We start from the raw sequence: 18,905 nt of genomic DNA, 5'->3' as shown, positions 1-18,905 counted from the left end.
TAGGCACTGCAGTATCACAGGCTCATGCAATATTGAAGCTTGACATATTTGGTATCTTTTTATTTGGTAGAATTTCATCTTTTATATCTTTCCCCAAACATTGGGTATTATATTGTGTCTGTGTGCACTGAAAGGAATTGGAATATAATTTATACAGAAAATTTGGGTTTGAAAACCAGTCGAGCTAATATCTTTTGACATTCAAAAAAAAAACTTGCAACTGCCACCATTTCATGCTCCAAGGTCTCTGCTTTTAGAAAATATCGAATGTTTTCAGGGTTATAAGGAATCTTCATGTTTAAAATCTGCATTTTAGCTTGTGTGCCACAAATGGGTCTGGGAGCAGACGGGTTAAAAGAAACCTTCAGCTCCAGCTTGACGATGTTAATATAGTATTACTAAAATCAACCTCACCCCCCCCCCAACAGTAAATCCAGATCAAACAAACAAACATTGCCCAGCAGAGTGTTTCTTTCATTTTTTTTACCCAAATGTTTCTGAACAGCTCCAACTCTCTCAGCTAGGCTTCCCTCAACTTCCTGTCCAGTACAAGACAACATGACAGCACAGTCTCCAGCAACTGTCCTTCTACTAGCTCAGCGGAGCGGGGGAGTTGAGTAGTGTCTTACCTTGCTGTACCTGTGTTGTGTGTAATAGTAAGCTGTGTGTGTGTCTTCACAAAAGGTGGCTCCATAGGACCCTCCAAGGGAAAGGAGCCATCCTAAAACAGAATACCAGGGTCAGTGCTCGGTGGGCCAGCTGATTCAGTAGGAAGCTAAAACCTTTAAATATCAAGAAGAGTCATTCATGGTAAGCGATTTTAATCAGCATTTGAAATAGGATAAAAACGTTCCGACTTTAATATCATGTCCCCATATCTTTAAAATAACAAAACACCTTTAGAAATGTTTAGTGATGACAATCTACAAACACATACTTATAGATAATTTCCCGGTTTGTATTCTTTGCATACCTTATTTCTCTATTCTTCTCCAGTCTTCTGACAGTGGCCATGTTAACTAAGGGCAGATTACTAGCTCTCCTTTTACTTCCTAAATTACTGGCACATGTGACTAGGACAGGTGTCCATGCACATCATCTCAGGGGAAGAAAATGCCTTTCCCTGAGATCTCATAAGATTACAGATGAGATTTCCAGGCAATACTCTGCCGATATGGCAATCCCAGTGTGCATTGCTTTGCCAAACTGAGGTCATGTTGCCCTTTCAAAGCAGGAAGTGAACGCTCTGCAAGTGGAAGTATTTCACAATCTCAGCATTTTACACCTGACATGTCTGTGTTATTATTAGTCATTGTACATAGAGGGAGGCATTGGTAGAATTGGATTTTTGAGTGTAAAGGTCCGCTTTAACTGCCATGGTTGTGTACCACACACCATGGCATTAAAAGGATTAAAACAAGTGGTCACTTCTTCAAAGGTGGTGTTGTGTCCTTTGCAGAGACGCAATCACTTTGCTGTGCATAGGGGGAGGCGTTTTGTAGTCCACAGAGGCAACTGATAACACAAATACAGGCAGGGAACACACAATGTTACCAGTTTACAGGATTTCTGGCAGGATCAACGGGTTGATTTGCAATTATCCAAAAGATGTGATCTCTTGTCTCGACTACTGTAACTTCCTCCTCATTGGCCTACCTTTACACAGGCTCCTCCCCCTTCAGTCTATCATGAATGCAGCTGCTAGACTTATCCACCTAACCAACCACTCAGTGTCTGCAACCCCCCTCTGTCAATCCCTGCACTGGCTTCCACTCGCCCAGAGGATAAAATTCAAAATATTAACAATCACTTACAAAGCCATCCACAACTCTGCCCCCGGCTATATCTCCAACCTTGTCTGAAAGTATCACCCTAACCGCCCCCTCCCAAGACCTCCTGCTCTCTAGCTCCCTCATCAACTCCTCCCATGCTCGCCTCCAGAACTTCTCTAGAGTCTCTCCCATCCTCTGGAACTCTTTACCCCAACCTGTCCATCTATATCCCACTCTGACTGCCTTTAGGCGATCCCTTAAGACTTATCTCTTCAGGGAAGTCTATCCCACCTCAACCTAACCACTGAACCATCACTTTTTCAAACAACCCCACACAGCTACCTCCTCATGTATCACTTCCCCCTCCTCTTTCAGATTGTAAGCCCTCAGGGGCAGGGCCCTCCTTACCATCTTGTCTTGTATTGTGATTGTAATGTCTTCCTTATATGGTAAAGTGCTGCGCAAACTGTTGGCGCTATATAAATCCTGTATAATAATGAGACGAAATGCTGGCAAGTTGTTGGGTTTATATAATTTTACATTACACACATCTATTAGGCCATCTCATTTTTTTTCCTCTTGCCGTGTCCAGTAAGACTTTGCGCCTCCTGGGTGCGATGGGCAGATGAGCTTTTTAACTAAACGACTGTTTTTAGGCGATATTTGGTCGCTGAGCCAGATGCCGTAAACAAAAGACAGCGAGACGCGCGTGGAATGAAACTGCATTTTACTGAGAAAAATGGTTTTGCTACAAATACATAATAAATTGTTTTTACTTCCAAAAAACAGTATTTATCATCAAAACTTCTAGTATTCAGCATGTTCTGCAAAATAAAACGAGAAACAGAGACACAGTGTAATAACTACACACAGACAGACAATATATACACACATGTGCAAGTCCTTCGTTACACCCTGCTCAGCAAAAAATACACACGACAGTGGAGGAAATAGGGCTATAAAAAAATGAAGCCATTGCATTTCGCCCCACCCACCACCCCAGTCCCTCCCACCTCCCTTACAGACACGCCCCCAACATTCCCACATGTTATCAGAGGCTTTAAAGTGACCTATTCGGGTAACACGGACCTGTCTGTGCTTCAGCTTAGCCAGGTTCTAGTACAATATATTCACGGTTTGCATTGCTCCTTGTCATGGGGATGAACGCTTTTGGTTAACATCAGCAGTGATTAAATAAAATTACAAAATAAAAATACGAGTCAATATAAAGCTATCTTGTAACATTCACAAATACATCTGTAAAAATGCCAACATTAAGCAAACCCCCACCCCCCAAAAAAACAAAACCCACGCCATTGATCACGTGACATCTCCCAATGACTTGGAATGAATTTTCCTTAAAAATCTTTGTCCAGACTGCTGCCATTTGGCGAATCCACGCCCCTTTTAAAGTAAGAACATCAGAACCAGTCAACCAGAAGGGATTGTGTACATTCCCCTTGTATGTCTATTCACATTACTGGTTTCCAGGCATAGAAAGAGCCTGGAGGGACTGTGGCGGGATTAAAGTGGACCTGTCATATATATAAAACAATTTTAAAACGAAAAGCCTAAAAACAACCATTGCAAATGCCTGTTACTACCTCGAGTGGTCAGTAAATGGTCTTCTGTGAAATGGAGCCCTGCTGACCCTCAAAGAACTGGAATTTTGCATTAAGCTCAGGTCTTATTACAAACAAATACACAGGACTGCCTTTAATATTTATTGGACCCTGGGCAAACATTTTCTTGGGTCCCCACCCATACCTGCCACTTTTGCGGGCTCAAGGGGCAGCTGCTTTGGGACGCAAAACATAGACTGGGCCCAGGGCAACTGCCCCTTTTGCCCCACATTAAAGATGGCCCTGCAGATACAGCCACAAATGAAATCTCTGAACTATGTTACCTGCCAATAGATTTGCAATACTGCCCAGCCTGTCTTGTGTTTCATACACCATTTCTACACTGCACAGCAAAGAACCTGACCTCACGTTTAGTTACTGCAGCTAAGCAGTACTGATTGGTCATGGACATGCCCCAGTCTGTAAATGGACAATAAGGAAGTAGACGCTCACAGATAAGGTCATTTGTGTTCTCCTGTAAGTAGGCTCCCTGTGTTAGATAGCAATGTGCCACACAATAGACCCACCTTGTCTCTCAGTGCTGCCCTCACCTATCTCCCAGCCTCAGTTCAGCTGTGCAGAGGATTACAATAGTCTGATAAAAAAGAAGCCTTATTTAAAAATACACTTTTTTCCCCCATTAATGCAAGTGGATTAAATGGGGTTTTTGTTTTTAAATATCTGCCAACAGTTCAACTCTGAGATCTGGCATGTCCTATCATCTATGCCACTAAATAAGAGCCCTCAGGGGCCAATAGTAAGGCCATTGAGAAGGCACGGAGAGGTTAATTTGCTGAACACAGAAGGTCCATGTAGGCACCCTTTGGTGCCTGCTCTTAGGCAATACTACTAGTAATATTAAAAAGTATACATTGCAGGTTCACTTTAACACCGCACATGATACGCGAGACGTACCCATACATCATATGAGATGCATGTTAATGTGGTTACCATGAATGTATTTCTGGTTTGCTTTGGTAAAATGATTTGGAAAGAATTGACTAAGGCTAAAAACAAAAAACTGCATCCTGTTGACCAAAATCGGCACAATAGCAGGCAGGTTCATATACAGCGAGGGACTTGTACTTGCCAACAAAGAGCCCCCCTTTAAGAGAGGTTAACACCATTTTACAGACCAGATCTGGTCCAGAAAATAGTGTGAACCTGCCGCAGTTCCACACCAGACAAAATGAGACGTGCAGTATTTTTCTGGTCTGGAACAGACTGTGCTGGTGGGAACAGAGGCCAGAAATAGCATAGGGATACATTAGGATGCATTTTGAGTCTGGCAACAATCTGATCTGGAGATGATCTGGATGTGGTGTGAACGGGCCCTTAATCAAGTCAACTGGCTTCTGAATCTTTTCCAGCGTGTATTTGTGAATGAAACTAGCTGAGAAAGTTAAAATTTCGGTTGATTGGTCCTTTGGTCTCCCAGCTATACCCATGACCCAACCTAGTACCCAACATGGTGGACGATGAGTGTTCACTCTTGAAAAGAGCTGGCATCCCCACGTCTCTAAAATGTTTTCATCATAGTAGAAGAAACGATCACAATAAACCAAGAACAGCAGCAGAACCACAGCAACGACAATCAATACGTATTTGCATTGTTTAGTTGAGGTAACAGATTGGTCTTCTGACCCTCCTATGACTGCGTACCTGATATCATCACTGTACTGTGTGATTGGCTTGAAGGAAGGTGAAAAGCTGGCCCTACAGTAAATTAGATTTTGCAGAACAAAAAGTCAAAGTAGAAATAGGTACCTAGGTATAAGATCTGGTCTAAATGGCTACTAAAGTCAATAACCTCGCCAGGTCTCTACCTACTTGAAGGGGGGAAAAACAAAACAAAAACAAGTTAAGGTTGATACAAAAACTCTACTTGCATGCAATCTCTGCTGCCCCCTACATGCTGTGATGAGAAGCTCAGGGAGAACGGACACACAAGACATTCATGCATTAAAGAAAAGAAAAAAAAAACAGAGGAAAAGCATCTAATGTAAACATCTTAGAACAGCAGTACCCTCTGAAATCTCTTTGACTTTATAGATGGATGTATATACTGCTCCACTTAGTTGTATTGTGCACTATAGCTCAATACCAGGCAAAAAACAGATCTTCTTTTTACTTATGTATAGGCAGTAGAAGGGTTAGACCAGGGGTAGCCAAACTCCGGCCCTCCAGCTGTGGTGGAACTACAAATCCCATGAGGTATTGCAAGATTCTCACAGCCACAGACATGACACCCGGAGAGAGATGCATCATGGGATTTGTAGTTTCACCACATCTGTGTGGCTGTTGGAGGCATTTCCCCTTTACCTCAACAAAACCTTAAAGAAAAATTCTGGGCCAATAATAAAAAAAAAAAGCTACCCTTGCAGTGGGGCTACCCCCTGCACTGAAAGGGTTAAGTGATGGCTTTGGTCTAGGGGCTGGAATAAAGCAGAATTACTAACCTGATCCCAGATTCCTCTGGGCTGCTAGATGGATCCCTACAGCCTCTTCTTCCCTGGGCTTTGGTGGTCTAAGGACAGTTGACATCATCACATCTAGTGCAGGTCCATTGACCCGCATTAGACGTGAGGATTTTAATAGACATTCCATAGCCAGAGTGAAGGAAGAAAGAGGTGAGCGCTGACTGTCATGGGAGCAGGGATCAGCAAAACTGCTTTATCTGAACCCCTAAATAAAACGAGCACTTAAGAGAACTATGGAGTAAGTGTTTGTCCCCATAGTTCTTTTTAGTGTCACGGGAAGACATATACTAGCGTCCTCCCGTGACCCAGAGCTCAGTATAACGAGGGCTATGGCCCGCGATATACTGAGAGCGCCACAGCCGGAACGGATCCCGACATTACTGTCGAGATCCACCCAGCTGCGTGAATGACAGCGGGCACTGCCTATCTAGAGGCAGAGCCAGCTGTACGCACCACCTCCTCCGTCCATTCCTCCAGTCAGCGTTGGAGGATTGGAGCGGGGAGGGGGGGGGAATCTCTGCAGGGAGTGGTGACTAACAGTCACGGCTCTCTGCAGGGAGATGATCGAGAAGTGAGCCAGTGACGGTATACGTTCGCTCACATCCCGATCTATAGAGCCGACCTGTGACAGTTTCATTGTCACACGTCGGCTCGAGCTATGAGGCGGAGTGATTTTCACTCACCTCATAGTTCTCCTTTAACCCTTGCAGTGCCCGGAGTCCTTTACAGCCAAACAGAACCTGGAGTTTAAATCAGCTAAATACATTCCAGTAAAATGAAAAGATGTTCAAATTTTAAAAGTTAATTTCTTTAGAAAGCAGACACAACATGAGTAGAAAAGCCTGTCCCTTGCCAGCATGCTGTAGAGAGGGACTGTCACGCTCGGTCTCGGCACCCCCGGCCGATTCAGCGCCACGGCGCTCCGGCCGTGACGTCACGCGGGGCTCCGCCCCCTGGGCGCGGCTTGGTCTCATAAACCCAGCGGAGGCAATCACTCGGCGTTCAGTCAATGTGGAACGTCGAGCGATTCGCCTCCACCATCTCCACTGAACCAGTCCGGCTCCCCCACGCTGCAGTCTGCAGTCCACTCGGACACCTCCAGTTACTGCATCTGCCTCTCAGCTTTGCCAGGGATACAACCTTACTCACTGAGCTGTATCACTGTCACCATAACTGCAAGTATTAGGCTCTAGCCCCCCAGGGGATTACTGGTGCATATACTTGTTACCATACTGCTGAAGTACTGCTTGTTGTTGCTACGCTACCTGCATTGTGTTATACTGCTGGAGTATTGTCTGCTTGCACTATCACCTGCATTTGTCATTCTGCGGAAGTACTGCCTGTCTCTGCTAAACTTACTGCACTTGATCATATTGCTGGAATATTGCCTGAACCTGCTAAATACCTGCATTGAGCTGTGGTAGTGTCATAAGTTAAGTCTTAGACTAGAGAACGGTTACAACTACAGTCCCATCACACCCCCGCCCCACTAAAATTAATCTTCCATAGGGATAGGCTGGGATACATGATGTGGAACGGCTCCCCATCGCACTGAGTGTATTAGGGAGCCGTCTGACTGATCCAATCCCATTAAACCTACTCCTGAATTGTTCCGCAGTTGAGGTCCAGTCCCCAGCTATCCGCTTGTGCTGTGACAGGGACCCATGCTCTCCACGTGAAAGCAGTGGTCACTCTGCAGAGACCCAATACATCTGTAAAAACAGATCTCAAGCTCCCCAGTCAGCAGGGATAATTCCAAAGCTGTATGTCTTAGGGTCCCCACACACCTTCCGATTATCGTACGAGAATCGCTGGAAATCTACATGTCCCAGAATGCCTTGCCAGAGCACAGTAGCCATTCCCGTGGATGATATTGATGCTGTCCTTACACACTCTGTATCACACGCCTTTTCATGTTTCTCTTTCAATTACAATTTTTCGCATTGTGACTGACCAAAGGTCGGCCATTTTGTGCCCAATCTAATGTTTAAAGACCGCTTCTGATTTGCTAGAGAGCAGTCTAAGGTGTTTACAGTCCTATCGCTTCCACAAAACACTGCAGCAAACCAATTTGATCATGTCACTAACTATAGTATACAGCAGTGCACTCCGTCTGTGCTCAGTCTTTCTTATGTCTGCATGAAGAGGTGCTTCTTTAAAAAGGAGAATTGTGGGGTTAAGGCTTTTCCCCATAGTTCTCCTAAGGGTAACGGGAGGACACAAACTAGCGTCCTCCCGTCACCCTAAGCTCAGTATACCGCGAGCTACAGCTCACGGTATACTGAGACGCCGCAGCTGAAGCGGATCCCGACAATTATGTCTGGATCCACCAAGCTGTGTGAGTGACAGCTGGCTCTGCTTATCTAGAGGCCGAACCAGCTGTATCCGCCCCCTCCCCAGTCCGTTCCGCCAGTCAGCGCTGGAGGATCGGAGCAGGGAGGGGGGAATCCAGTCCCACCCCTGTCATGGCTCTCTGCCGTGACAAGATCGAGAAGTGAGCAAACGCCGGTATGTGTTCGCTCACTTCCCGATCTACTGAGCCGACCTGTGACAGTCTTATTGTCACAGGTCGGCTAGAACTATGAGGATGAGTGAAAAGCACTCACCTCATAGTTCTCCTTTAAGCTGATGACAAAGACTGGCCCACAGCATGCTCCTTGTGCTTCTACACACCTTGTCTAAGTAATGGAAAAATATCCCAGCATGCACTGGGCAAAACCTGGGAAGATATCCAGTGAAGACATCACCAACAATCAGGTTTAGGACAGAATAGCCAACATGGGTCAGAGAGTGGTCAATTTTGCATTATCTGCTTAAAAGTGTCGCTGTGCATAAGTCACCATTGCCTTATATTGGTTGATGGAACCAATAATTCCAGCTGGTTTAGTGGGCAGAGATATATTAATGCTCAGCCAACTCCCTTTCTAGTAATCAGTGGAAGAAAAATGAACATTTTAGTGTCTTCTTTTGCCACTTCTAGCCTATATGGACTGACATGACATAATGTCATCTTCTGTACCTACAGGTGAAACTCAAATAATTAGACTATTGTGCAAAAGTAATTGCAGTAAGTGCTGCAAAAGGGGCCCAAACCAAGTACTGAGTACGTATGCATGCTTGTACTTTTCAGAGGTCCGATATTGTTCTATGTACAATCCTTGTTTTATTGATTGCATGTAATAATCTACTTTTTTGAGGTTGTGGATTTGGGGTTCTTGGGGTTTTCATGAGCTGTGAGCCATAATCATCACAATTATGACAAATCACGGCTTGAATTATCTTGCTTTGCATGTAATGAGTCATTTCTCATATATTAGTTTCACCTTTTAAGTTGCATTAGTGAAATAAATGAACTTTGCACGATATTCTAATTATTCGAGTTTCACCTGTATGTGGATACGTTTATCCATCTATATGTACCTACGTGGATAGTTTTCCATACAGAAATCTGAATATTAGTAGCTGTTTCACATAATACATATAAATGTATATCTTTTGGGTATCAAGTACCTTTGTTGATCAGCAAAGCCTTTGTTGGGAATGCCCAACCTGTACAGCACCTAGCACTGAATATACAAACCCCCCAGGAATCCCTGCTTCTGTAACTCAGGATGGGCAGTATACTGTAGAAGAAAGATGTGAGTGGAGCCTATGCGTCATTCCAGAGACACAGAGAGGAGCACTGCGTATGCTTATATCATGGATAACCGAGCACATGAAAAACACCAAGAATCTATGAATGGGTAGAAGCCAATCCTGCATTCATAAGACCATAATGGGCTTAATTACATTTCAGAGGAATGAACAGCACTCCTACAGGTGTCCCGTGAATGTATTTTCTGTGCTCTACTGATTTCAATAGGCCGGTTTACAAAGAATTATCTGTACATGTCAGAGATTTTCTTCTCCGAGTCCTGCTATATCATCACCGCCAAACTTTTGCGAATAGCCAATCCGACACAACCCGGCCTCCACTTCTTACCACAGTAGGCTGCACACTCGGTTACCAAAAAAGCAGTGCGAAAGTTGGTAAACACAGTTCCCCTTTAAATCCTCTCCTCCTCACCTATTTCCCAACCTTTAGGACTGGTTCAACGCTCTACAAAACGCTCAAACATGAAAATCCCATTGTTTTCTATGGGTATGGTTCACACCTTGCCGTATTTCAGCCCGTCTGAACGCGCTACAAAACGGCCTACGCCTGAAAAGGTACATGAGCTTCTTTGCGGCGTTTTTGTCGTGCGTTTCCATTGGGATACAGCCAAGTAGCTCTCGAAAACGCGAGTAGAAACGCGCATATTGGATACGCCTAGGTGTGAACAGAGCCTTAGAGTTCATGAAGATGTAAACGGACGCATGACTAGAAGTGGACAGCCAGAGAAAACGATACAAAAACATGCACATTTACAACCCCCAGACTAGCGCTACTATTAACTTGCAGAGGAACATAATGAAATGGGGAAAAGAGTAAGCATGCACCCAAAATTACAACCTATAGTAAACAAAAACACACTTCGAAAATAAAGAATGCAAAATAGAAAAAAGAAAAACCAATGAATACATATTGTCCGAGAAGGCTGGCTATTGACAGCCAACTAACCTAACAAAATAAAATGGCCCAATGGCCTTGTAAACGTATGAGCGTGAACAGCTCTGTTCTAAAAGACTAACTTGAATTAAAAGGTTATCGCTGTCCTCCTGTCCTTGCTTGTGATCAGGAGATCCTTGTAAACGGCTATAAGACTTCTACTGATTCATAAGCAAACGCCCCTCTTCCTTATTGTTTTGTAGCTGCCCCGGCTGTCTGTCAGCAAGATGGTTGACTGGCAGCAAATCATGAAACTGCTAAGGAAAATACTTTTTTGGACAGACAAATAGAAGTTATCTGGAACTTCTCTGTCCTATGAAAGCGTAGCTGGAAGCAAGAGAAGTCTAGCTAGTGTAACAGTATTTTACACTGAAAGTCATTCTACCCAATGCGGACATCTCCCTTAGGGTTGGATACTGATGGGCTGACTCAAAATAACAGAGGCCTCCTATATCTCAGGATCCAGCGAGGAGATACCCCTCTCAGGTTCCTAGCCCCAGGTCACCATTCCCCCTGCTGCACCCACTGTGGAACTAAGGAACCAAAATGACATTGCAGCCCCCCTAGATCTAAAAAGCCAATAACCGTGAAAGCCCCAGAATCAACTAATGACAAAAAAAATAAAAAGTTTGGGTGGACGTTCCCTTTAATGTGGCCTAATACTGAATATAAAGTTATCTTAGCAGTCATGCCAGGATGGATTAAGAACAGTTCAGCTGAAACACCATTCCTGCACACAATGCTACTCTATGATCACATAAAGCAGGGAAGTCCAAACTCTGGCCCTTCAGCTGTGGTGAAAACTACAAATCCCATGAAGCATCTCTCTCCGGGAGTCATGTCTGTGAGAATCTTGCAAAGCCTCATGGGATTCGTAGTTCCACCACAGCTGGAGGGCCGGAGTTTGGACATCCCTGACATAAAGGGATTAGGTCAGATGATCTCTGCTGACGGGGAGTCAATAATAGCTGAACCTATTATGAGGTCTGTCGCTAACTTCCAAAAACAGACACTTTGACATTTTAAAATCAGTAAAGAAAAAAAAAAGGGGAGACAGAAAAAGCCTTCTTCCTTCAGCAGTACCAATTTTTGAATACACCTACCCTAAAGCTGCAAAAATGTGTTACAAAATAAATAAAAAGGTCTTTTTTTTTGTGGTTTTGATGTTCCATAAAAATACTATTGTTACCAATCACAGACATTGCGTTATGAAGAATAAGGTGATTTGTACATGAATCTCTTAAGTTATATTACATACTTTTATACACTAGAAAATAGCAAAGCTACACAATAAAGCATTAGAAATGTTGAAACCGTTTATGTTAAAAGCCAGTATAAAATGGCAACCCTTCATCTCTGGGTGTGTAATAAAACAATTCAGGAACGGACAGCAATGAATAATCGGGGACTTGAGAAACCTGTGCAGGCATAGAACCTGAAAGTGTTCAAACCTTACGCAGATTTTACCCAGCTTTCGACCTGCACAGGTTTTGCACATGTCCCCCTTCACTTTAAGGTTGTGTGTATTCCAGGTACTAAAGGTTCGTTCCTAACAAGATCTGAAATAAATACTGCCTGTGATGTCTATAGCAAACCACACATCCCTTTTATTCTCCAACCTAATACAAAAAGGAGAATTTGATTGGTGTCCATCATTGTGCAATAAGTTCTTAATAGGTACTGCTAAAAATGAGGCTTGTTTTCATAATGACAAATTAAAGTGTTAGTTCACCTTCCTGCACCCCAGCACTTTGCACCTTTTCACCAACATGAGAGCTTCCTAGACTCTCCGAAGACTTTTTTCTTCTCACAATATTGCACTCAGCGGCAGCCGACATGTTTCTTTCCTCACAGATTTCCTTTAAAGGGTTAGTCCACCTTTCGTCACATATTCCAAAAAAATCCCCATTGCTTTCCATCAGCCCCATCCCATTCCCATGTTAACAAAGCTGCCCTTTCCTATTGCATACCTGTAGGTGCTGCAGGGCCCGTGTACAAAGACCTCTAGGTGATTAACCCCCGCCCCCTCTGGCCAAACTACAGAACAGGCTGGATGTCAGAAGTATGCCCCAGCAGCTAATAGTTAAAACTGAGCCCGCATGCAGTGAACTCTATCAGCAGCAGCCAAGTTCAGCCGCTGCTGCAAGAGGGAGAGAGCGTGCACTGCGACCACCTACACGTTTTTTGCATGCAGGCCCTGCAGCACCGACAGGAATGCAATGGGAAAGGGGCACCTTTCTTAACCTCAGAACGGTGCTTTGCAATGTGCTGGGGTTGATGGAAAGCAATGGGGATTTTTTTTCGGAACATGTGAAGAAAGGTGGACTAACCCTTTAAAGGAAATCTGTGAGGAAAGAAACATGTAGGCTGCCGCTAAACGCAATGCTGTGAGAAAAAATGGTCTTTGGAGAGTCTAGGGACCTCTCATGTTGGTGAGAAGGAATGTGGAATCATAAGCGCTCCACTGTAATATGAGGGGCAAAGCCCATAGCAAAGGTGGCGAAAGAGATTGGAATAAGCACCTCTCTTTAATCATGTAGGACATTTCATTCAGGATTGCAGGGTAGCCCGTCAAGTTTGGAGGATCCACATCCCCTTCTTCAGAGCTGATTGATGTGAATAAGCAGCGATCAGAAGATATAACTTGTAACAGAAATCCAGCAGGGACCAATGTATTGGATGAATAGCCTCTGTGAAGTCACCACAGAAACACAATGAATGCGAGCGCTTGTTAACAGGAAATGTGACCTTGGACAGCTTTGGGACAGGCTGAGACCAATACTATGGGTTACTTACCCAGGAGAGCATAATACAGCAAAGCAAAGCCAGAACAACTGATTTACAAGCTTGCTTTGGAGTGGTGATGCAAAAAGTACAGAAGTCACTAAATCAGCATATAAGCCAGGCAGCTAACATTTTGTAAAGCAGATGTCAGTAGTGGCCACTTATACGTTCCCTAAATACAGGATTAAAGAGAAGATTAAACTTGCATCCAGGAACAAAAAATAAATAAAATGAACGTGAGATTTGTAAACACTATAGCAGTCATTGTTCGGTAAATGTGCTGATCCTCACAGTGAGGAACTGGTTAATATTCTACAACCGCTTACAAAAGCAAGTTTTTGTTGTAGATCACAATGCACATTAGGCTATAAAACTCTTGCAAAGGTTAGACAACGCAATTGCCAACACCCCCGGCTTGCGACAGACACCAGAGGCTATGAAATCATCTGCAATGTTCTAATGAGATCCATGGTGAGTATTAGAGAAGCCCAGTTTACCAGAAAGTGAATCACCCAGAGATGAAAAGGAGGGCAGCAGCAGTACCAAGTGTAACCATAAGGGGGCACTATACATTGAGCTCGTGGCTGGAAACTGGAATTGTCAGGGCCTTTTTTTTGGTCTTACAAGTGTCTAAAGAAAAAAAAGTGTCCCAGTTAAAGTGAATAATTACCAGCAGCTTACCGTCTTTGTGTACAGGTATGCCTGTATGGATACAGTGGTACCATAGCTGTTTCAAGGTGGAATCTTCACAGAATTTATTCTAGCTAGTCATCAATATTTTAAAAAAATAAAAAAATGCAGATACAATCCTATGCTAGCCTGCAGGCTTGTTTGTGTGGTTTGAATGTAGTATTTATGAAGCTACCTTGCACTTTTTCATTTTTACTCCTTTTCTGCCACTGCCCTCTTCTGCCTGCACAAAAATGCTTATCGCCAGTTAGGATTATGTCTTTGGCTTTGGAGTTCACAATAAGGTCTTTCCAGAAACGTGTTTGTATCTTCTAAATCTAAACCACCTTCGCCTTTGTCCTAGTATTGCACGGCTGGTCGTTAACTGTCAATAGGTGTTCACATGCTTACTGCAGCAGCGATGCATGTCAAGAAAGATTCCGATTGGAAAATGTCTGGCAAGGCAGAGGCAACATGGTTGATAATCAAGTACGGTAAGAATAACATACCAACAGGTTCTAACAATAATGTGACTGCGGAATGTACAAGATGGATCATCTGTGAACAGACCCCCAACATGCTGAGGAGATGCCTCATGTCATTTTTTTAACCCTAGGCCTTTTAAACAGCTTACTCTTGGAGGCATAGTGACCCAATAACCAGTAAGGGTTATACAGTGAATTCTGATTGGTTAGTATAGGTTATTGCACTTTAAACTTTATAAATAAGGCTGTAAGTGTCCTTCTTATGTTCTCATAGGTTTCCCGCTGTGGTCTAAATACTAATCTGGTCGACCACTATGACTTCCTGCCCCGTCATTCTTACTACCTTGCGTCTTTTTTTACAGTCCCTTGTTCTATAGGAAAAAACACACACACTTTTGACCCCCCCCCAAAAAAAAAACACAACTCTGCATGACAGAAATGAGGAATTGTTGAGCCCCATGCCCAATTTACCTACTCAATTGCACTAACTGACATATCCGGCCTTTTTCCTTATGCAATTCTTAAAAGATTCCACCTTACTAATAGTAATAACACTAGTAAAATAAAAAGGCGTGGGGAGAAAAGGAAAGTGATTAGCTAGTTTTGGAAGGAATGTACAAGCCTCGGTTGCGGGTGACAACACCGAGAAGGGAAAACTTGCTCCTAAAAGGGATCTTCAGTTCTCGGACAGCGAAAGGGCCAGAGCCGCTTGTAACGCCGCTTCCTCATCGATGCTGTAATCCTGGAAATAAACACATAAAAGCACACAAATGTTGGCCAAAAAAATAAAAATAAATAGTTTCTATTCTTTATTTCTGTACAGTTCATCGAATAACATCTCATTCATAAAAGAGAACCTGTACCCCCGGAAGCACTGCCCAAAAAAAGTCGATTAGAGGACAAAGGCCTAATCACTAGTATTGCCCCTGTTCTCCCTGCAGCTGAGGTGGCCATCTTGGTAGAGGCAGGGCTTTGCTTCCTTATGTCAGAGCCTCCAACAAGGAGAATACATGAGTGACATATCCAAATCTCACTTCAAAAGCGAAGACTATCCAGTGATGTTAGTTAAAGTTGAAGGTGCCTTCTATTAGCAAAAGTGGAGCTGCACTTAACTGCTCTTCCACTATGAATTATACATTTGCAACCTTGGGGGGGGGGAAAAAGGCAATATAATGTGTTACCTTTATGAACGATATTTAGCCATCATTCACACGAGTGACAGCCGGCCCGTACAGATCCGCGCTGCGTGCACGGCCGTATCGGGCAGCTCCCGGGAAGGACAGGTGCTGTGTGTGATTTGTACGCAGCCCCTGTCCTTCTCTATGGTGGCTGTACGCCACCCTACGCTCACCCAAAAGGGTGCGGGTGTCCCTGCTCGGACGAAGACAGGATCCATCCTGTCTGCGTACGAGTACGGACACACGCACCCGTACGGACGTGCAGGTCGGGTGAGCGTAGGGCGGCGTATGGCCACGCACTCCCATAGAGAAGGACAGGCTGCTGTGTATATTCACACGCAGCACCTGTTCTTTCCAGGAGCTGTCTGATACGGTCGTGCACGCAGCACGGATCTGTACGGGCCGGCCGTTACTCGTGTGAATGAGGGCTTACCGTCAACAGGAGCAATAATTGACTTTGCAATTAAATCCTAATTTTCTGTGACCAAGATGCTCCTGACCACTACTAGAGGATACTGTTTGGAGAAAGGGGGACCTGCCCCCCACTACTAGGCTGAGTAAAGCAGCTTGTCTCCTAACAAGCAGCTTATTCAGCAATTATTTCTAAACGTAAAAAACTGTAGTGGTGGAATATAACTGCTGGATAGTAGGCACTGTAATGTGACAAATCATACCAGTCTGGGTACAGCCATTCTGGGAACATCCAGATTCACTGAAATAGTGAGGGCATAGGAGTCATAGACTCCTTCTGTCATCAATCACTAGAAAATGAGGAACTGAAAACTTTTAAAAGAAAAACAGAAGTTTTATACAAAAGCTGAGACTCCTAGAAGTAAATTTAAAAAAAATAAAGCAGAAGCTTTAATATCACTTTAAGGCATGTTCCCAACCAGGTGTCTAATTTTATAATGTAGCATCAAAGAAACAAAAGATGTAAAATTTGTCCTTATAAAAATACATACCACAAATGTGTCGTAAGAGAATTTATGCCGATGGAGAAGATGCTGAAGAAAGTTGGCACTCTTATAGCTGGGGTCCCCCCACGGCATTGCTGAACAGATGGGGCACACCTAACACCATGTGTGAGTAACAAACACAGCAGTCACCAGACAGAAATGAGTGATTGTAGAAGCAAATAGAAAAAGGTACAATCACAGTTATTCAGTCCATCAAATAAGAGTCAATTGCTGACAAGTTTCATAGCAGCCAACTGTATATACACTATATAGACAAGTTTGTGAGCACCTGACCATCACACCTATGGGAGCTCGCAACTTCTCTGCTTACTGTTGGCGCAAAGAGAGAAAGCCTGTGGAAGCCACATGTCAGGACTTGAGGATAACACAAGGCTGAGGATTCTCTCCCCGCTCCCATGTGCCAGGGCTGCTGTCACATAGGAAAAAGGGGAATGGGTCACATGCACCCATATCCAGAAGTAATTGGTAGTATGCGTTACTGTCTGACAGCACAAACAAAAAGCGGGGGAGTGATGGAAACACTCTAAGGTGCTCACTGCAGGCTTGTCATTCTTATCCTGACTTCCCTACCTGGTGTGTGAACTCGTTGACGTGAATCAGTTGACCATGGCAGCTTCCATATTTCTAACCTGACAGATGGTTATGTCGTGGTTTGCTTTTACCCATCATTTAGTCCATAGGACTTTGGACGTACCACTTTGTTGGGGTCACTCCGGTGATTCTCCATGCAATGTTTCACAAGCTCCTGCTGGTCCAGGTTCCGGGCCCCGCAGTATGGACACACAAAGGTGGACCGGTTTGGAATATTACTGTGACACAGAATGACAATTCATTATTTCAGCAGGAAGAGGAAACATGCATGCTAAATTAGGTCAATCCCTTCTGAATCTCTAAAAAAAATGATTCAGTGTGACAGCCAGGCATGGGACATATTCAGAAGGTGGCCAGCAAGGGCAGCCCACATATTTATGGCAGCAGGTTTCCTTAACGGACAGAAAAAACATATAAACAGCGCTCTCGGATGGGAAAAGAGTTAGCTTGGAGACATGAATGCAGCCCTGGGAAACAGGAGGAGAACCTGTGAATGCAAATAATCAAGAAACCAAGGAAGGGCACAAAAACCACTGGCTAGCTAAAGAAGTTGTAATGGAGACTAAAGGTGGTGGCACTTACGCGTGATTCCCAGGATCTGGAGATGGACGGCCGGTGTGGAGGATCGGGGCACTCGTGGTGTGGGTCCGACTGTAGTTGATGTGCTGATCCGAGAGGTACATCCACGGGAGGGTGTGGACAAGAAGAGGGGACTTCGTCCGAAGTGCCGTTGGGGGTCTGTGCGGTGTGGAGGAGAAGCAGGGAGATCGCTGTGGTGTCGGCAGTGGACAACGGGCAGTGGACAGGGCTGTAGCAGCCGCAGCTGTGTGTGTCAGCGAGCGGTCACTGTCAGGTCTGCTGGGGACAGTGTACGGAAGCACCGCTCGCTGACACACACAGCTGCGGCTGCTACAGCCCTGTCCATTGCCCGTTGTCCACTGCCGACACCACAGCGATCTCCCTGCTTCTCCTCCACACCGCACAGACCCCCAACGGCACTTCGGGCGAAGTCCCCTCTTCTTGTCCACACCCTCCCGTGGATGTACCTCTCGGATCAGCACATCAACTACAGTCGGACCCACACCACGAGTGCCCCGATCCTCCACACCGGTCGTCCATGTCCAGATCCTGGGAATCACGCGTAAGTGCCACCACCTTTAGTCTCCATTACAACTTCTTTAGCTAGCCAGTGGTTTTTGTGCCCTTCCTTGGTTTCTTGATTATTTGAAGGTTTCCTTAACGAAAGATCTTAACCCTTGCGCACAGCTGGGAAAATCCGGGCTTGCCCATTTACTCTACCCATGAGAAATGGGCAGGGACTTACAAATTAATAATGTATTCAGGGGTCAGTCTGTCCAATCTAAGAGTCAGCTCCATTGACAACTGTAGAAAAAGTCAAAAGTTAGGCGCCAACTGCAATTTCTAAGGATCATTGGCAACCTGGCTCCTGAGATTTGTCCAGCCTTGTGTCAGGGTCTTAAAAAAACCTACACAGGTATAACCATCCCCTGACCATAAACGGTTGGTTCAGGCAAATGTTCTCCTATGTCTGGAAGCCACATAAAAAAATTATGCTGGCTGCTCTGAATGGGCTGGGCTGGGCTTTGGCACCAACTAGAAGTGCAAGAGCTTTGGCTTGCTCAGAATGGCAGATATTCAGATGTAGCAGTGTAAGATCAGAGCTATATAGGCGCCTGCACTTTATACATGGTAGCAACCCCCCCCCCCTTTTTTTTTTTTGCTTCTTTTACTAACCCTA

At 44.5% G+C, this 18,905-nt stretch overlaps 1 protein-coding gene across 1 annotated transcript in view; it reads right to left on the bottom strand.

Annotated features, from left to right (window-relative positions):
* Positions 1 to 15,059: 15,059 nt before the first annotated feature.
* RNF166 (ring finger protein 166) overlaps positions 15,060 to 18,905 on the bottom strand; it is a 10,499-nt gene continuing 6,653 nt past the window's right edge. Inside the window, exons 4-6 of the mRNA XM_018566444.1 lie at positions 17,250 to 17,364; positions 16,541 to 16,648; positions 15,060 to 15,142 (exon numbers count right to left, since the gene is read on the bottom strand). Coding sequence (XP_018421946.1) covers positions 15,077 to 15,142; positions 16,541 to 16,648; positions 17,250 to 17,364 — 289 coding nt within the window. The 3' untranslated portion in view covers positions 15,060 to 15,076. The remainder of the gene's footprint in view (positions 15,143 to 16,540; positions 16,649 to 17,249; positions 17,365 to 18,905) is intronic.

This window comes from Nanorana parkeri, unplaced genomic scaffold (genome assembly GCF_000935625.1).
Source record: "Nanorana parkeri isolate BGI_ZX_2015 unplaced genomic scaffold, ASM93562v1 scaffold950, whole genome shotgun sequence".
Classification (NCBI taxonomy): domain Eukaryota; kingdom Metazoa; phylum Chordata; class Amphibia; order Anura; family Dicroglossidae; genus Nanorana; species Nanorana parkeri.
Note: the sequence above shows the minus strand (reverse complement) of the source record. Positions and strands in the feature narration are given on the sequence as shown.